Here is a 20,888-nt window from a genome sequence, read left to right on the forward strand (position 1 = left end):
CTCCTGGGAGGGACAAGATCAAGCCACCTCCCACCTCTCCTCTGGGGATCTGCCCCATTCTTCTATACCCAGCCCCCCACCTCCGCCGATGATGCTAATAAAGATCACCCCAAAACCAGCTGCTGACCCAAGGGGAAAAGAAACCCCTAGCTGCCTGGGGCCTGTACACTGGGGGAGGAAAAACAGCCTCCACGGCCCTAGGGTGAGAAAAACTCAGGGCTGAAGTGTCCTCATCTTCCCTCACTCTGCCAGCCAGCCCTGCTACCTCTACGCGTTGCTTTTCGCCTCTGGGCTTTTGCCTCCCTGCTCCTTCTTTCTAGCCATCGCTGCCTTCGCAACCCAGCTCCAAGTTCACTCCCACCAGGAAGTCTTCCTTTCTAAACCATTTTTCTCAGCATCCTCTCAGCATGGCTATATTTGGTTCCTGCAACATGAATTTATATATATTGCATCAGGGAGAGGGGGAGATTCCTGGAGCTATTTTTTGGTATGTTTTCTCCTTATACTGAGAAATTCTTGTAATAGACATTTGTTGCTTATCTGTTCAGCACCCCCTCCTTTAGGGTATAAGCCCTTACCCCCTTGTGCTGGTAATACAATCTTTCCTTCCTGTGGAAAACCCATTTTGTGGGATTCAGCTAGGGCTGCCTCTTCCAACAGGGGTAAGCACCTGAATCAGACCCAGTCAATGAGAGAACTCTACCAGTAGGCCATAGTGAGTGGGTCGGGGTGACCACATGACCGTGCAGAGCCAATCAGAATCTTCCCTGGGATGGTTGTAGACACTGCCATTAAGCTGCCCAATATCCATTCTCCCCTTGGTCTTACTAACACAGTCCCAATTTCATCGATCTATCAGGAAGCCCACTTAAAAAGACTTGCCTTTTCACTTTCTTGTAACTAGGAGTGGTTTGTGTCACCAGGTTCTGGCCAATGAGATGTGGGTAGAAGTTGCTGGGAGGGACTTCTCGGAAAGGGTTTCAAAAAGAAGAGATTCAGCTGGCATGCCCCTTTAGACATAATCCTGATGACTTCTTCTGTGAGATCAAGACATCTTAACATGGATGCGCTTTTTCCAGCTGCATGCAGAAGCTACCTGAACCCCTCCAGAGGAAGCATGTCAAGAGATGGTGAGAGAGGGAGAAAGTGCACGCCATGACAACATCAGTTAAGCCCCTTGATTGAGCCATGCCTGAAGCCAGGATCAACCTCAAGACTTCACAATTTGGGGAACCAATTAATTCCTTTTCTACTTAAGCAGGTTTGCATTGGGTTTCTGTCTCTTGCAGTGAAAGAGTCCTGAATAAAACCCTCCACAGGACAAAAACCACGTTTTTGTTCTCTGCATCCCAAGTTACCCCATATTTTTTATTCCAGTTACCCCATATAATAAGATGCTGGATGCAAAGCTGACATGCAGTAAATACTAATTCAAGAAGTCTTTGAGCCCAAAGAATTATATCAATTAGAGTCAAACAAGATTTTGTAAGGACTTGATTCCTGGGCTAGACTTATTAAGGAACAAACTCGTCAATTCTCTATGGACACCTCAGGCCAGGCCATGCATGGCTTGGAATCCCTTCTCTCACCAAACCATTCATTCAGCACTCACCTCCTCCAGGTAGCCTTCCAGACCAAGTCTTAACTTCATCATCCTTCCTACCATTGTGATTACTTGCCTTTGTTAACACTTTGGTCCAACGATACTTGGTTAAATGTGTCATTTGAGTATAGTTGCGTGTGTCTCACTACCCTCCTCAAATGACTGAGAGCATCCCCTGGTTTCTCCTCTCCCAGCAATTGATGGAGATCTCCCTAGGACAGGGGCTGTGTCTTCACCTCAGACAAGCAACCTCCTGAGGGCAAGGGCTCTATCTCCCCCATTCAATTGGGAATTGGAGATACTGCCTCTCCCCACATCAGACTAGGAACTGTAAAATCTAGAATGTTCTCTCAGTGTCTCATGCAGCCTTATCAGCTAGACAAGAAACTACGGTCTGAACTCTAACCCTGTATTGCCGGGGAGTTGGAGGAGGAGAGGAAATAGTGAGCATTTAGCAAAAGGGTCCCTCTTAACATTTCAGTGAAAAGCTAATCAACAGTCCATACGATTAGCTCATGTACTGCCAAAAGAACAAACAAATCGGTCTTAGAAGAAATACAGCCAGAATGCTCTTTAGAAACAAGAATGGTGAGACTTCAGCTCGCTCACTTTGGACATGTCATCAGGACAGATAAATTGCTAGAAAAGAACCTCATGTTGTCAGCAAAAACAAGTGAAACCCTCACTGAGATGGCTTGACGCAAGAGCCACAACGATGGACTCAGACATCAAGAAGATGGCACATAAGGTCACCATAAGTCAGAGCTACCTCAACAGCAACTAACAAGACTAATTATTCAACAACTTTTGCAGTATCCTAACTCAGATCCTATCCCCTCCTGCACAGACAAGTAACCAGAAAGTCCCTCCCACATGAGGCCAGAATTTTGTCCTACAAGCTTTTCTTATTTCTTTTCTTCCTTGACTGTCATCTAATGATGGATCCCATTACTGGGCAGCTTGTCAGAGAATGTCAAGGGTGCAGCCATTGGTTTACTTTCTTAGGGCTCCTCTTAGATGGGAACCCCTGGAGCAGCCTGTGTAGCTGGCAGGGTTGGCAGAACAGGACACCACAGTCCTGCTCTACTCAACATGCTGATCCTGGCTTTGTATCCTCTCTGTTCCAAGCCTAAAGCCTTTCAACAGCAGCTACATAATAAGCAGTTGTTGCAATAGGATGCTAATGTAAGGCCTTGAAGGAGATGACAGTTTCCCAAAAGGGTCCTGGAAACCCAGTTAGGAAGGAAAGATATCCTGATTAAGGCCAGCATGTGTGAGATGGGTGAGCTGCCTGCAGAGAGCTGAATCAGAACTCCAGAGAACAGAGAGGAGAGGGAAGGGGGTGAGAGACTGGATGTGATGGAAGCCCTTGAGTGCAGGTTAAGCCTATCTTTGGTATAAAAAGCAATGGGGAGATGCACCAGATCTTGGACAGGAGAGAGACATACAAAAATAGTGCTAAAGACAACTGATGCACATGGGAGGATGAGGGTTGAGGGGGAAGGGGCAATGCACTAACCCAGGATTCTGCCACAGGGATCAATGTGTGTGGTGGTGGTTCTGGAGGCAGAGCAGAACTGGGGATCTGAGTGAGTGCCCCTCACCCTTTAGATGGGCTTTGCATCTTGGAGGAAGCTCCTGGGAGCTCTGGCTCAGTGCTCCATCAAGGGGCTGATGGCACCAGGAGTCTGGGCTGCTGCTTGGGGGTCAGTTGTTGCCAAATGTCATTGACTCTTGGCCATCCCACCCATAACCAGTGGAAAGCAGGTCTCCTTGTCCTCAGCTGTCCAGGACTTTCTTTCCATTGGCAGTGACTGGCCAGGGGGCCTCAGAGGAGACTGGCCTGGGGAGCAGGCTGCCAAGAAGCTTTTGCCCAGGAAGACTACCTTGGAGGACAAAGGAGAATGGTAAAGAGGCTTCAACTTCTGCCTTTAACAGGCATCCATATCACACACCAAATAAGGCGAAAAATGGGACACATTTGCACAATAACTCAAGACAGGGTCTCCATGGCAACAATTACCCAAAAAATCCACTCCTGACAGTCGCAACAACAGGAGCCAGCAAAGAAGACTCTGGGGGTGGGAGAAGTGTGTGGAAGCTCAGATGATGACTTCCTTTTATTCTTAAAGTTGAAGGAAGTGCTGACGGCAGGAACCAAGTTGTCTCAGAGGCTGGCTAAGTCAAGAGCTGTGGGAAGCTGGAGGTGGAAGAAACCTTAAAGATGAGCTACTCTGAGGCCTGGGTGTGGAACTCTCCAGGGAAATGTGCTAGACTCAGGGGTAAGGGCTGGGCCACTGGGGTGTTCACCCTCCCACCACCCACTTTTGGTATCGGAGAGTCCTCCTGGTCTTTGGAGGTCTTGGCATGGGGAAGGAGGATAGACCCAACTTCCTGGGAATTCCAAGCATCTGGGAAGTCCTAGTCAGCCTGTAGACAGAGTCCAATCCGTAAACATCTCTCCATGGGTTGGGAGAACTAAAGTCTAGCCTTCTCTCCCACTCAGACTTATCGTTTGAGCCCTCAGTTTCCCCCAGAGTGAAATGCACAGCCTGCCTGGAAGAACTATTACAAAGCTGAGTGAGCTGGCAAAAGGAATGGGAAGTTGCTTTGACCAAAATAAAGAGTAATAATAATTCCGAATCATGGCGTGTGTCAGAGTAGAACTGTGCTCCATAGGGTTTTCATGGCTGTGACCTTTCAGAAGCAGGTTGCCAGGCCTTTCTTCCAAGGCACACTGGGTGGGTTTGAACCATCAACTTTTGGGTTAGTAGCCCAACACTTAATCATTTGTGCCACCAGAAACTCCTTGACCAAAGTGAAGTCCCACGCAAAGACAAGAGGTCTCTGGGTGGCCACGCAGGACAGCTTGACAAAATGACCTGTACCTAAGGCTCCTCAACAGGCAGGGACATTTTCTAGGAGAAATGAGAGTCAGTGTCAGAAATTCATGTGAGGACCCAGGGGATGGACAAGGAGAGGGACCAGGGAAGGTGGTGGCATGGTGGCATGAGTGGGGCGGGGGGCAGTAGAGCAGCTTAGCAGCAAAGCTTCATCTGCTTCCTATCAGCAGACAGATGGACAGACTGCCTGATAGAGCCACCTCAGAGGCAGGTCCCCCCAGCAAAGTGGGCAAACTCCAACTTTTTTTTTTTTAAGATATTTGGCTCAAAAGGAAAACTATTTCGCTGTCCTTTTTCAAAAGCCTAAACGCCCACCCCGCTTCCAAGTTCATGTCTCTTTGCCTGTTAATGCCTAAGAGCCACTGGCATTTTTTTCAGGTTCTGCAGCTCAGGCTGCATTAAAAACTCTGGAGAAAGGAGCAGTCTGTAGTTTTTCTTTTGCAGACTAAGAAAAAAGGCATTTTTGACTCTGTCCCTGGACCAAAGAAAAGTGTTCTACAGGGTCTCACCTGCATTTGGAAGAAACCCACTCTTGGGAGCTTATTATGAGTTTTATAAACCTTTTAGCCAAGCGTTTGTCCCTTGCTTTACAGGGTAGAGGTCACCCAGCACAATCAATTGCTATTTTTTAACTTTTTTTTTTTAATTAATAGACTTTATTTTTAAAAGCAGTTTTAGGTTTACAGTTTCCTCTATGATTAATATCTTCATTATTGTGGCACATCTGTTATAACTGATGAACCAGTATTGACATATTATTATTAATTGAAGTCTATAGGGTGGACTCTTTGCCTTGCGCAGTTCTGTGGGTTTTGACAAAGGCTTAGCCTCATGTGTCTACCATTACAGTGTACTCCACCTATTCTTTCCTCCTCCTCCCCCTGAGCCCCTGGCAACCACTGATCTTTTTACTGTCTCTGTTGTTGTTGTTGTTAGGTGCTGTCGAGTTGGTTCTGACTCATAGCGACCCTATGTACAACAGAACGAAACACTGCCTAGTCCTGCGCCATCCTTACAATCATTGTTATGCTTGAGCCCATTGTTGCAGCCACTGTGTCAATCCATCTCATTGAGGGTCTTCCTCTTTTTTGCTGACCCTCTACTTTACCAAGCACGATGTCCTTCTCCAGGGATGGGTCCCTCCTGATAGCATGTCCAAAATATGTGAGATGTAGTCTCACCATCCTTGCTTCTAAGAAGCATCCTGGCTCTACTTCTTCCAAGACAGATTTGTTTGTTCTTCTGGTAGTCCATGGTATATTCAATATTCTTGGCGAACATCATAATTCGACAGCGTCAATTCTTCTTCAGTCTTCTTTATTCATTGTCCAGCTTTCACATGCATATGAGGCAATTGAAAACACCATGGCTTGTGTCAGGTGCACCTTAATCTTCAAGGTGATATCTTTGTTTTTTAACACATTAAACAATCTCTGTACTTTTGCTTTTTTCAGGATGTCATATACTTGGAGTCATATAGTATATGGGCTTTTAGCCATTTTTCACTTAGCAACGTGCAATTAAATAGCTTTTTAAAGTAAAATTTTCCCACCAACTCCCATGGATAGCAACTCCCTTACCCCGAACTGAGGTTAGAAAAGATTGAGCTAGAGCATTTCTTGGGCACTTTTCCTATTCCAGGCTCTCTCCTTTGCCATCCTACTCTCTACCCCAAAACTCTTTCCTTCCCTTTCAGCCTTCCTAACTATGGAAAGTCCTCCCATCCCTGGGCTGGAAGTTCTCAGAAGCCGTTCTTTCCACCCCTGCCATTGACTTCTTTCCCTCCCTTTTTGGCAGGGCTTCAGACTGGTCCATCCCAGTTCAAATCCCTACTGAGAATTTGCATTTCTAACAAGTTCTCAGAAAGTTATACATAAGAATCACCTGGGGATCTCATTAAAACTTAGATTCTGATTCAGTATATCTGGGGTGAAAATGCAAATTCTCAGCAGGGAGCTTGTTAGAAATGCAGATTCTCAGCAGGGACTTGAACTGGAACAAACCAGTTTGAAGTCCTACATGCTGTACTGAGCAGGAAGAGAGAGAGAGATACAAAAGACAGCCCATCTGAGGAAGGTTGGCTGGGCCCTCAGGCAGACCTCACTGCCATAGATTGGGACATAATATTCACACATCACATATCTGCCAAAAGACTTGCATTTAAAATATATAAAGAACTTTCAAAATTCAACAATAAGAAAACAATCCCATTTTAAAAACAAGCAAAATATCTTGACACTTCACCAAAGAAGACATATGGATGGCAAACAAGCACATTAAAAGATGCTCAGTATCATCATTTATTAGGGAAATGCAAATTAAAACTATGCAAGAGATACCACTACACACCTAGTAGAAAGGCTAGAAAATAAAACATAGTCAAACAAAACTAACAATACCAAGTGTGCTGGTGAGGGTATGGAACAACTGAAACACTCATACAGCGCTGATGGGAATGCAAAATGGAACAGCCTCTGTGGAAAACAGTTGGACAGTTTCTCATTGAGCTAACACATATTTTCTATATGACCCAGCAATCCCAATTCTAAATATTTGCCCAAGAGAAATGGAAACTTATGTATAAACACACACAATACTGTACACGAATATTTATGATCGCCAATCACTAGATACAATACAAATGGCCTTCCGCTGGAGATAGATAAAAATGAAATTTAAATTTAAAAAATCTGTGATATAGCCATATAGTCCAATATTTCTTAGCAAAAAAAGGAATAAACTACTGATACATGCAGCAACAATACACGTGGATGAACCGCAAAGGCACTGAGCTAAGTGAAAGAAGCCAGCTCGAAAAATCATATTGTCTGATTCCATTTATTTGACATTCTGGAAAAGAAAAACTGTAGGGATAGGGAACAAATCAGTGGTCTTAGGGGTTCAGGGTGGAAGGGAGGGTTTGACTTCAAACTGACAGCACAAGGGAGGTTTTTTGAGGTGATAGAACTGTTCTGTATCTTGCCTGTGTTTGTGATTACACGACTCTAAGCATTTGTCGAAATTCATAGAACTGTACGCCAAAAACAGTGAATTTTACTGTATGTAAATTTACAATTAAAAATAAAGATATAATGACTAATTTGAGAGAGTTAAAAAAACACAAGTGGAATAAAATACTAGGTAAAAACAACTTGGTAGATGGAAGAGGTAATCAGAGTTTACAAATTTTAGTCCTTGTTTTATGCAGGATGATGATAGAGTTATTGATTAATTTCAGATTTTCTCGTCAAAAGTATAGTTAAAAATTGAAGGGTAATCACTAAAAGAACAGATATAAAATGCACAACTTCCAAAAAAAGTAGAAAGCATGAAAGAAGCAAATAAATAAAAAGTGATAAAGACAAACCACTAAGGTGGCAGACATAAATCCACATACATCAGTGATCACAATAAATGAAAACAGATGAAACTCTCCAGTAAAAATATTATTTTAAAAATATAACTACATATGTACCTAAAATACAAAAACAGAAAACTTGGAAGGAAAGGATTGAAGAAAAGGCACACCAAGAAAATATTAACCAAAAGAAAACTGGTGTATAAATATTAATGCCCCTCAAAATGTGCAGCCTTTATTTGACACCTACTGCATGCAGAGTCCTGTCCTGGGCCTGAGTGATTTGACAGAAATGTGATTTGACAAAAAAGAAAATATGCCAATTCTAGGACTAGGCCTCATAAGGCCTGGAAACTTCTGCTTTTGTACTTTTGGGAAGAAAGCTGTCATGTATTAAGTCCAGCTGCCCTGCCTGAGATCAGGTGGAGAAGCCACGCGAGGAGTTGGTCTGGAAGAAATAGAAACACACCTGCTATCCTAGGGTACTATAGCTAGGGTGGTGACCACAATGACTCCAAGTTAATTTATTTAGTCAACAAATATTTGTTCAGTACCTCTGTGCAAACTCAACCACTCAACAGAGATGGTATTTCTAAAAAAGGGGATAAGGGAGTAGAACATACTTGGAATTCCAATAATAAAAACCATTTATTGATCAATATAGTAGTTGGTTTCCAAAGATGTCCCCCCACCCCACCAATGAACTATGCCTCAATATTCATGCCCTTGGGTAGTTTCCTCCCACCATGAATGCAGACCAGCCCTGTGACTTGCTTTAAAAAGTGTGATTTGACAGAAAAGAAAATATGCCAATTCTAGGACTAGGCCTCATAAGTCCTGGAAACTTCTGCTTTTGTACTTTTGGGAAGAAAGCTGTCATGTATTAAGTCCAGCTGCCCTGCCTGAGATCAGGTGGAGAAGCCACGCAGAGGAGACTACCAAAAGAGGAAAGAAATCCAGTTGTCCCAGCTGAGCACAGCCTTCCAGCTGTCCCACGAAGGTACCAGACTTGTGAGTAATCCATCTTGGACACTCCCACCAGTCAACTCATAGATGGCTGCAGCTCCAGCCAACATCACATGCAGAAGAACTGCCCAATGAGCCCAGGCAACCCACAGAATCATGAAAGATAAGAAAATCGTTACTGTTTTAAACCAGAAAGTTTACGGGTAGTTTGTTATGTAGCTATAAATAACCAAATCAATCACTTTCAAAGTGTGCCAGATAGTGTGTTTGCTAATTATTTTCATAAATGATACTATTTAATCCTTTCAACATTGCTAAGAGGTATATGTCATTAACCCCCATGTTCAAATGAAGAAACAGTTTTGCAAAGAATTTCATACAGCTAATAAGAAGCAGAAACAGGCCCTGAATCTAGGGCTTCTTGATCATGGACTCCACATTCCCAGCCATCTCATTGTGTAGCCCAGTCAGGGAGTTGAGGGGTGAAAAATACAAGATGTTTCAGAGTGAATCTCAATGTCTGTGTCCCTCCTAGTGTGAACTCCCTTTAAACTTTTCCTTCCTTGTCTTTTTCATCCTGTGCCACTGAGGAGTGAAGCAGATTCTGAAAAGATGATCAGATAAGTAGGCAGATGATATAAGTTGGGGGTTTTATGATAGTTTTGACACATTTCATAGCAAGCCCTAATCATCTACAGTGCTCAGTTGTCATTTGAGAAAATGTAAATGTTACATCTGCTCACTGCCTGGTTTTTCTTCCAGACAGAAGAACACATTTCCTGACAAACAAATGTGCCTTGTTCACCACCCACAGTCCCCACCGGAGAAGCCTAAGTTTCAGGGCAGGTGGCGACTGGCTGAGACTTTACTGCCAGGCAAACTTCCAGGACTCTCCTGGGCCCATCAAGTGTTAGGGATCATCTTACCCCCACCTCAGTCTCACACATGGGAAAACAGAGGTCCACAGAGGAGGTGTGCCTTCATCAAAACCCACTATGAGCAAATGACAAAAGTCAGGCTAGGAAGACAGCTCCAGATTCCTGCCCCAGTGCTCTCTGAACTCCACAACCCTCTGGACTCTCCTCTCTAGCTGCAAACAGACCCAGACTACTCATGGAAGTGACCCAAGTCCAGCAGTCTCCAGTTCTGGGAACAGGACATGGCCCAGAAGTGCAACAGCAAGTGTTCAGCACCACGGACAGCTCTGACGGCCTATTGTCACCTGAGACCAAATAAAAAAGTGCAATGACCCTAGAGACTCTCTAATCTTGTCTCTTCATTTGAACAGGAGGAAACCCAGAGTCAAAGACAAGAAGTGACTTGTCCAAGGTCACAGAGTGAGTCAGTGCAGAGGCAGAGAGGCTGGCTGGTTGCCTACTTTATCACACCTCTTGAGGCCCCTCAGATACCTGGTCCCCATGGCTTATTAGTGGCTAAGTCAAAGCTTGAGTCAAGGTCTCCAGAATAAAAGCCCCACAGTCCTTGGGGATGGCAAGAGAAGAAGAGGAAAAGAGACTGCAAAGAGCACCTGGCCCTGATGGGAAGGTTTGTGATTTGGCCTCTAACTGCAAGTCCTTAGCAGGAGCTTCCTACTTCCCCAAGGTGATACGGTCTTTCAGAAACAACTTAGTTACCATGGAAGCTTTGTTCCAGGTTTCATCTCCATGGCAATTCATTGGAGCTTTTCCACCCTTTTGGTAAGTACTCATGTGGCTGCTTATATGTACATCCCAGAAAAATTAATATAAAATCACGTTCTTAGAAGCAGAGTATCTCATTAACCAAGCCTGTGGTCAGGAGGGAAACCCTGGTGGCATAGTGGTTAAGAGCTATGGCTGTTAACCAAAAGGTTGGCAGTTTGAATCCACCAGGCGCTCCTTGAAAACTCTACAGGGCAGTTCTACTCTGTCCTATAGGGTCACTATGAGTTGGAATCGACTTCATGGCAATGGGTTTGGTTTGGGTTTTGGGTGGTCAGGGGCATAGTGAGGCAGGATCAGGGCCCAGGGCACAAAGAAATGATCCAGAGTGGTCTTTGGGGCAGCTCTGCCTTCTCACTGCCATTGCAAACCTTTCCTTATCTCTGCAGTCCTGTGCATCCTAAGCTCATCATGAGCACAACTAATGTCTCCATTTCTGTATCCTCCCTAGTGTCCTGCCTATGGAAGGGCCTCAGAGTTGCTTCTACTGGCAAGATGTGCTGGGTCAAGAAGAGAGGAAGCCAACCGTTGTGGCTACAACCTTTATGGCACCCAACAAGTGCCCCTCCTGTTCCCTTTGTCCACTGCACCCAGCTTTGGGTCCCTTGGAGCTGTTCTCATTTTCTGTGGCAGACCTTGCTTCCCTGATCTTTGGGCTGTGAATACCCCCTTCAACATGACTTCATCTGCCATCATTTTGCAGGAAAGCCTCACGGTTTCTGGTCCACTGAGGGCACCTCTTCTGTTTTCCAGAAATGCTGTGAATTTTTTTGCATATCTATCCTGATGTTTATTATAATGTAGAGCTGGCTGGATTGGGTATCTAGTTCACTATCTTGACCTATCTCTTTCTCTCTCATTCAGTGTTTGTAAATGAAAACTTACCAGTCAACTTACAGTTTGTCTAGTGATGATGGTAGATCATTTCTTTCATCTTCATCAACACTAGTGTGAGTAGTATTTCATGACTGGGGGTTCACCATTGTTCTGCAACAAAGAAAAGTGACAAGTACTCACAAAAAGTTCCTCCACCATCCCAAACAATGAGACAGAAAAAGCAAGGCATGGTTTGATTTCAAAATTTTAATTGTAAGCATGAACTGTAGCAGCTGCTCACCTTCCAAATACCTTCTGAAATCAGACAGACTTGAATTTGAACTGTGGTTCCATCAATTAATAACCATGGTTTTGGATGAGTGACCTAAGCTCTTTGAGCCTTGGTTTGTTAAGTGGAGATGACAATAATATCTGCCCTGCAGGAATTATGAACTACCAGTTATGAGAAAAATCTGAAAGAATTATGAGATAAAATATGAAAAGTGCTTCACACCATCCCTGGCACATGGAAGAGCCTCTCTAAATGGCCAGTATGCTTGTTAGCACCTCAGAGGGGAATAATTCCCAGGGGATTCTATTTGCATCTGACTGAAGGGAATGCTTACCCTCTTCCTTGTGTTTTGTTTATTTGATTAAATGTCTTTTTCTCCCCTCCTGTGTGGGAAGCCCCTTGAAAGCAGGAACTGTGTCTTCAGTTCCACAAAGGTGTGTGGAATTCCTGCATTGAATGAAGCATCATGCTGGGTGGTAGAGAGGACAAAAACACAAGGAAGACACAGTTCTGGTCCTCAATGGTAGTGTAATGGTGGAGACAGACATGGACGTTAGTAACCACAGCACGATGCAGAGAAAGGCATATGATACCTACAGAGACTGTATAGCCTGGTGGTTAGGAGCGTGAGCTCAGAAACTAGTCTGCCTGGGCTTGGATCCCAGCTGCACCACTTACTGGCTGTGCAACCTCAGGCAAGTCTCTTAACCTTGCTGGGCATCTGTGAAATAAGTATAATAGAAACCACCTTTTAGAAAAGTTAATACATGAACAGAGCCTAACACATAGAAGGGTTCCATGTAAACATTAGCTGTTTTCATACAGACATATGAAGATTGTGTGGTGGGAATATGACAGTAGAATCAATTACAATTCTGTTTTCTGAATGAGGTTACACTTGAACTTGACCTTAGAGGATGAGTAGTTTTCAAAGGACAGAGGAGGGGAGGAGGAGCATTTGGTGGAAGGAGAGCAGCGGAAGTGAAGACATGGAGGTGTGGAACTCTGTAGTATTTTCAGGGAACAGCATGGGGGCTGGATCACAGAAGCATAGAGAGAAATACTGGAAACAGGCTGGCAAAGAGGTTTAGGATAGCCCCTAAAAGGTCTTGAATGCCTGATCAAGCATTTGGACAGTTCTGTAGACAATAGAGACCCATTGCAGGTTACCGAGGAGGGGAGTAGCATGATGCCATCTGTGTTCTAGGCAAATTGCCTTGGTAGCAGTGAAGGAGGGATCAGGGAAAAGACAGGTAGGTGCCCAGAGACCAGTTAAGGGGCTCTAGCACAGTCCAAAAAATAATCTCAAGGACTTAAAGAAGAGAGGGACACAGAAGAGGTCAGACATTGTGAATATGGAATCTGCCAGACTTGGTGAAGGAGTGGACAGAGTCTGACATGGTGTGAGGTCTTCCGCTGGGGAGCTAGGAAGATGGCGATACCCTTATGGAATCAGGGCCCCAGGAGGAGGCCCAGCTTGGGGGTGGAGAGTCTTCTGCAGCCTCTTCCTATAGCTTTCCACACAAAACATCCCTCCTCTTTCTGAATCATTAGGAAAAAGTGGCCCCCACACCCGGCTCTCAGGGCTGCCTCCCCTTCCCTCTCCTCAACCCATCCCAGCACACATGTGACTCATTCCCACCCTCCCATCCTGAAACCTTCACCCAGACATCCCTCCCGGTGGGCACTGCTGGGGAGAAATGAGCATCATCATAACACTAGCAACCTGTCACTCAATACCTACCGTTCACAGAGCTCTGTGCCAAGCTCATCCATCATTGGCTCACTGAATCTTCTCAGCCAGCACAACAGGTGGGCTTTATGTTCTCCATTTTACGGATGAGAAAAGTGAGGCTCAGAGAATTAATTACCTCGCTCTTGGATACATAGCTGGTTCTGTGTAATCTTAAAATGTGAACTCGCTCCATTCCCTCTGCCTGCCTCCTACCCGAGCACTCCCACGCAGATGATCACAAGGGTTTTCAGGACACAGACAGAAAGCCTGGAACTGCATAAGACTGAAATACCAGGGGCTCTCTCTTATAATTAGCACCACCTGGCAGTCCCTGAACCTGGGGAGGGAGTTCTAACTCTGAAGCCTGTTTCCATCCCCAGAGATTCTGATTTAATTGGTCTGGGGTGCAACCCAGCCATTACAATCTTCAAAAACTCCTCCAGGTAATTCTAATGAGCTGCCAACACTGAAAATCATTGTTTTAAGAGGAGCCTTGGTCTGATACATCATTGCCAACACCTGCCCTCACCGCGGCTGCCACAGGCCTACTTCATCATCCTGGTACCGGGCACCACGGTGCAGGGTGAAACTGTGCCATGGCGGAGGACCCCATCGGCCAGGGGCCTCCCAGGAGAAGGTGATGCCGGCCTTCCTCTGGCCTTCCACCTCTCTGGGTCCCTCTTCCTGATTCGGATCTTTCTCTCCCCTCTTTGCCAAGTGCCCAAAGTCTTCCTGTGGTCTGAGGCTTCCTGCCCCCTGCTCCCATGAGGGACCACTCTGGTTACCCTGCTGGAAGTTGCTCAAGACTCAAAATTGATCTCACTCCTTCCCTGGTCCTGGTGCCAAAGCACAACCCCTGTTTTTCCTCCCGTGAGGCCCACTCAGAGTAGGGCAGGGAGGCTGACTGGTTACAGTAGGAGAGAGGCCAGTGGACCACGGAATGAGAATGGCTAGAAAGGAGGTAGTCACTGGGTCAAGTGTTGGGTCCATCACCCCCTCTTGCTGGGTCTCAGTTTCCCCTATTTCACAATGAGAGGGCTCCATGGGACACCCCACAGAGAGCCCAGAGCTACTCGCCCATGCCCAGAGACCCTAAATACCCACAGAACCTTCAGGCTTTCCTGCTTCGAGCTGTGAAGAGGCTCTTTCCGGATGGCCCAAGTGCTGAGGAGCCATTGTAGATGGCAAAAAATTCCATTTTTCTCTACCAAGAGGAGTGAACATGGTAGATCAATGCCTTACAAAGTGAATAATTCATGGGAGAGAAAATAATAAAAGAGCCTTGATGGTGAATAGTTGGGAGCCAGCGAGGTGGGGGCCCCTCTGCGGGGATTTCCAGGCCTGCCCTGAGGAGCTAAGTTTATAAGGACGTGTGAGTAACGGCAGCTCAGCCCCAGCCCCACCTCCTCGCCCACTGTGAGAGACGAGCTGGTCACCTTGCCCACTCCCAGTGCCAGCTCTTTCTTACTCTGCATCCCTCAACCCCATCCCTGGCCCCAGCTACCCTAGTGATGGGCAGTCAGGTGGAGCACAAGACACAGGCTGTGAAGTTCAACACACCAGGATCAAATCCTAAACCTGCCATTCCTGGCTGTGTAAGCTTCCATTTCCTTGTCTGTAAAATGGGGATAATCCTCAACATATAAAGATCATGTGATGATTAAATAACAAGATCATGTTTGTAAAGCGTTTGGCTCATACATGAACTCAGTGGACGCTGGTCCTTCCCACCCTCCCCTGCCCACATCTCTGTCACCTCTGAGAAGCAGCAGGTTCAGAGGCAGGTTAGCTGTAAACAAGGTACGCACGGGCTTAATTGTGTTTACTTACTAATCTGTAGTGCATAATTTCGCGTAAATTTCGCCACATCTTTGACAATTTACCATGTACCTAAGACCATTTACTTACATTTTGTGCTGACCCAGCACAGACTGAACCTTCACTGCATCCTTTGCTGACCTTGAACATCTCCTGGCAGAGATGTATTTATACATTAAAATATTTATTCACTTAATTCACCACCCTGCTTGGTGTAGTGGTTGAGTGCTACGGCTGCTAACCGAAAAGATCGACAGTTCAAACCCACCAGGCATTCCTTGGAAGCTCTACGTGGGCAGTTCTACTGTGTCCTGTAGGGTTGCTATGAGTCGGAATTGACGGCACAGCAATGGGTTTGTTTTTTTTGCGGGGGGGGGGGCTTGCTTATGAAAGTCCATTGAAAACAACAAAATGCTTTGCATGTATGAATTACTATTTTTCTAAGGATCTCATTTCAGAGAACAAATATACAGTATTTTACTGGGAAAGGGTTCATACAGCAAACAAAAACAACAGTAACCATAACACTTTCATCGCATGTCTACTGCATGCCAGATGCTGCGCTGGTCACTTTACACGTATCTCATGTGAGCTATGGGTCCTATTGCTCCTATTTTTGTAGATGAGGAAACTGGGGCACAGAGGGGTTGAGTTACTTTCCCAAAGTCATACAGCTAGGAAGCAGAGCAGCCCAGATTTCAAAGACCAAGGTCTCAGACCTTCTCTCTTTGGAACCCAGGACCCTCTGTGATTTGGCCCTACATCTTGGGTGGGCCGTGTAGGAAGAGTTCTAGCTGCCTGGAGGTTGGTGGGGGAGCAGGGCTCCTGAGAATCAGGCCCCTTCTCCATCTTCCACCCAGATGCTCCAAGTTCAGGAATCTGATCCAGTCTCACCCTTCCCCCAGTGCTGTGCCTTATCTGCTCTTATGTAATTCAGTGCTCTCACCCCACCCCCTGGATTTATATAAGGCAACTCAGTAAACAGACTGCAGGACTTCAGAGCTCCAGGGAGAGCTAAGATGGGTTACAAATGTGATCTCTTGCCTTCCACCTGATCCCAGGACCCCGCTCACATGCTGTCTTCCTCCAGCCTTGAGGCTGGAGCCTGACTTTGCATTCACTTGCAGGGGTGAACATGTACCCACGCATGTATGCCTGGGAATGTGTGCCCGTGTGTGCGTATTTGTATACCTAGGTGTACGAGTTGGGGGTAGAGCACCTAGGACATACATGTAAGTACCCAGACATGTCTTCACTGTCTTTTTTCTATTTAAACAGTGAGCAAATCTGGCAAAGCTTCCCCACTAAGGCTTTCCTTTTTCAGCAACAAGTCAAGAAACTTAGCTCTTGTGTAACCCTCCCCTTGCCCCGGTCACAATTAGTAGCAGACCCATCGTATCAGAGCTAAGCGCCGGTGCTGTTCCCTGTAACCCAGCCAGCCAGGAAACAGAATCTAAGCTGCTGTTCCTCCGGAAATCCCCGTTTGCCCGTCATTTGAGTTCTACATGAATGTCCGCTGCTGTCTGACTGGTGTTCTTGAGGCTGTTGGATCGGCCCAGTTTTGAGACAGCTGCTCTACAGGAAGCCAAATATCCAGGTTGCCTAAATCACTAAAGCCTGCTCTCCCAGAATCAGGCCGGAGCTGCCTTCAAGTCACACGAAACCATGGAAAGAACATTCTCCACATTGGAGGTTTTGCCCCACAGACTCTTTACAAGGAGTCCCTGACCCCCTGGCCTTTGCTGGTCTGTCCTGTCCAAATGGACAACAGCTCCCAAGTCTGAGATAGGACAGAGGTGGGAAGGGGCGCATCCTGATGGTAATGGTTCTGGTAGCACAGGAGGGCTTGGGAGCCAGGAAGATTCCGGATCCTCCATAGTCAGTGACCGTCTATGCTTTTGTTGAGCTCTCTCCTCCCCCTCTCCCCCTATAGAACTAGTGCCAAAGATGGGAGATGTGTTTCCCTTCACTTCTCTTCTCAAAGCCAGTTAAGGCTTCAGCCATGTTCTTCTATTCTTCTTCACTTCCACCATGGTAAGGAGGAGAAGAGAGGGGGAAATCCATTAGAGCTATCCCTCAAACCTTCCAAGAGCCAGGGCACCTGAGTGCAGTTGGCATTAGGGCTAAGGGGGCATGCATAGGCCTCAAGGCCCAGCCCTCTCTCCTGGGTGCCCCCCCTCACACTGGCACACAGCTGATCCCACCCCCTACTCCTGTGGCAGAGTGCCAAGGTTCTCACTGCCAGTAACACTCTCTAAGGGCGGTCCTTGGAGCCCCCGGTTCTGGGCAACAGGAGGCATCTCATAGTGGGAGGTTCCAAGTCCCTTGAAGGCAGCTTCATTTGGAGGCCATTTTCTCCAGTTTGAACATCCCGGATCCTTTCTACTACAAAGGCGCCTGAGCGAGCTTACACTTACACCGCTCCCTCAGGACCAGCCGGGGGCTTCTTGAGTCTACTCATCTACCTGCCACAAGGCTGGTGCGAAGACAAGCCCGTCGATGGGGCCTTTGCCCTATAATGTAATTTTAAACTAGATCTAGTCCTTTCCCTTCCCCCCTCGCCCGCAAATTTAATTTTATTTGTTCACTGTCCTTATGTATTAGTTGCACTGTCTTCCCTTTTTTGGCTCAACTCACTGATGTTTTTCCCCTTCCTTTCACGGGAATTGACTTCAATTTCCCAGTGATTTAATTCATCCCTCCAGCTGTCTGACCGCCCTGCAGGACCTGCCTCCGCGGTAGTCTGTCGGCGAAGAAAACGACAGCTTTTCCCTCCCTTTGGGGCTCCGACCGCCCACGACGTCTGCCCGCCAGGAGCCCGGCGACTCCAGGCGAGATCTGGATTTTCCCGGACGGGTTCAAAATGCTCGCCGCTAGGGCGCACGCCCACTCGCCCAATCACCCCGCCCAGACACCCACCACCCAACACCCACACCCGCCACAGAAACGAGGCTGGGAAGCCCTCTGGAAGCCCGACGGCTACAGCTTTATTTAATATTTCTTTTGAAACGTAAAACTAGGGCAACAAGCTCAACGGCTCGGAATCTTCAACTCTCTCCCATCCTGCTTGTAACCCGCCCCCACACCACAGGCACCAACACATTTATAACCCCCACGCGGGCGACCTCGGCCCCAAATTACATCCCACACCCACTCCCTCCCTGCCCCGAACTTCTCTAACAAACCGTTAAGTAACCCCCTCCGCCACCCTCCTACCCCCTAACGCTGAAGCGCACACAGGACCGAGCCGGGCGTGGAAGTCCCTTCCAGCGCCGCCACGAGTCCCAGCGCTCCGAGGCGCGTCGTTGCCCCTCGCGCTGCCTGCCTGGAGGCGGCGCCAGAGGCCGGGATGGGGTCGAGGGTCCTGTTCTCCATTCTTCTCCTTCCAGCCACACTGGCGAGGGGGCCCGGATGGTGCTCAGTACAGCCCGAGGATGGCGACGCCCACGTCCTTGGAGGGCCGGCGCTCCTGCATCAGAAAGTTGATCATGCTCTCCGACTTGATGAGCAGGTTGCAGCCCAGGAAGAAGACGCCGAAGACCACGGTGAGCGACAGCACGCAGAGCACAGCGATCTGCGCCACGCGTGACACCCACAGGCTGCGCTCGTCGGGCGCCAGGCCGGCAGGGACCCCGTCGCTGGTGGCCAGTGGCACGCCCCCGGGGCAGCAGCCCAGCCACGTGCCTAGTCCGTGGCTGCGGTTCCCCAGGGCGGCCCCGCCGCCGCCCACGCCGCCCGCCGCCTCCAGGCCGCTGTGGTTCAGGAAGGTCGCGTTCATGGCCCGGGTCTCGGCGCGCGGTCCCGGGCGCACGAGGAGGACGCTCCGGGCGGCCCCGTCGGCTCGTGCGCGGGGAGGAGAGGAAGGCGGAGGCTGGCTGCGCCCAGGAACCCCCTCGGGCCGCCTACCCCTGGGCACTAGGCGGGAAGCGGCGGCCCGGAGGAGCAAGCAACAGGCGGCGCGGGATCTGGTGCCGGAAAGCTGAGCGCGCGCAGCGGTTGCCGGCTGCGCTCCGCGTTCTCCCGGCCGCCCCTCCCCTAGCAACGGCCCCGCCCCGCCGTGCCCCACCGTGTCCCTGGGGGCGGAGGCCCCCTTGGGGAGCGCAGCCTACCCCTGGTCCGAGGGCTGCAAGGGGCCAGGAGATCAGGGATAGAACCCTGTCCCTCGGGTCAGCCGCGGTTCTTTCCGGACTGGAAAATCTCCCCCTAGGCGCCCACCCTGCACTTTGGTGTTCTTAGCAGTTAGGTTCTTCTGGAAAAAAAAAGTCTGCCTTAAATCTCTGCTCTTTATTGAAACCCTTGTAAGCCTTCTTAGACAGCATGGATCATAATCACCTGGAGGGCTTGTTAAAACCCAGATTGCTGGGCCCCACCGAGGGTTTCTAAATCAGTAGTCTGGGCTGGGCCCACGAATGTCCATTTCTAACAGATTCCCAGGCGATAACTAATGCTGCTGGTCTGGGGACACTCTGAGAAACACTGGTCTACTTTATCATTTTGTGTGAAGGGATGGTGTTTCAAGGTATGGGCTATCACCATTTATTTGACTAAGGTCCCTGTTTTTGGATGTTGGAGAGTTGGTGGTGGTGGTAGTGATTTTATTTATTTAGCATCAAAAATATTGCCCATAAGAAGCCCTGTAACTAAATCTTTGTGCAGAAATTGTAATTTTTTGTTTAGATTATGTATTGGAAAAATGGACCTACAGTACTAAAAAGTACATCTTCCCAAAATTTCTTCCACAGATGTTCCAGTGTACACTTCTGCTGATGCATATGGGGGAGGGGTCCCCCCCCCCGCAGCCTCATTATTGTCATTATTTTAAAAATCTTTGCTGGAGTTTGGCGGGGGGTGGGGGGTGGGGGGTGGGGGTGGGGAGGAGGTTCACCCTTGTGTTAACTTGCATTACTTGATGACTTCTGGAAAAGGAAGGAAAGCCCTTAGGAGGTCTCACAGTGGTACAGGCAAAAGATGCTGGCTGGAGGCTTGGATTTCAATGTTGGTGGTGAAGGAGGAGACAAGTGAATGGACAGGGGCTTGGCAAATCAGAGTGAGGGGACTGAGATGCTCCCAACTTACAAGTATCTTCAATCCCCCCCACTCCCATTTGCACACACTTGTTGATAGTTGCCATTGAGTTGGCTCCAATTCATGGCAACCTTATGTTTAACAACAAAATGTTGCCTGGTCCTGTGCCATCTTCATGATCACTAGTATGTTTGAGTCCATAGCCTGTCAGTTTGTTGTGCTGTCGTGGCTTTCATGTTGCTATGATGCTAGATGCTATGTCGCTGGTATTTCAAATACCAACAGGGTCACCCATGGTGGAAAGGTTTCGGCAGAGCTTCCAGACTAAGACTAGGAAGAAAGGCCTGGTGACCTACTTCCAAAAATTAGCCAATGAAAACCCTGTGTATCACAACATACTCATTAGATGAACATTAATTCATGTGTGTGTGTTGTCCTGGTAAGCAATTATCAATTTAAAGATGAAGAAATGGAGGCATGCATACACAAAACAGACTGGGAAAAGGCCCGACTTGCCTGCCCCATTCCAGGAAAGCTGGCTTGCCACCAGGGCGCTCAGAGTGTTCTGGGCAGGGGCCTCCCTGCCCTGCCCATTGCTCAAAGCCAGGATAGAACAGTGAGACCATGGGTAGCCAGTCTGGACATTTTGTCCTCTGCCTTTAGCCATTTTGA

At 47.6% G+C, this 20,888-nt stretch overlaps 1 protein-coding gene across 1 annotated transcript; it reads right to left on the reverse strand.

Moving 5' to 3' along the window:
- Positions 1–18,536: 18,536 nt before the first annotated feature.
- On the reverse strand, positions 18,537–18,969 carry RPRML (reprimo like). The gene has a single exon (XM_003414300.2). It carries the CDS (start codon positions 18,967–18,969, stop codon positions 18,610–18,612), a length of 360 nt encoding a protein of 119 aa, XP_003414348.1. The 3' UTR covers positions 18,537–18,609.
- Between the last annotated feature and the right edge of the window lie 1,919 nt (positions 18,970–20,888).

Source organism: Loxodonta africana, chromosome 18 (assembly GCF_030014295.1).
Source record: "Loxodonta africana isolate mLoxAfr1 chromosome 18, mLoxAfr1.hap2, whole genome shotgun sequence".
NCBI classification, from domain to species: domain Eukaryota; kingdom Metazoa; phylum Chordata; class Mammalia; order Proboscidea; family Elephantidae; genus Loxodonta; species Loxodonta africana.

Excerpts from the sequence above, each read along its gene's own strand:
- RPRML (XM_003414300.2), bottom strand. The coding sequence starts at position 18,969 with ATGAACGCGACCTTCCTGAACCACAGCGGCCTGGAGGCGGCGGGCGGC.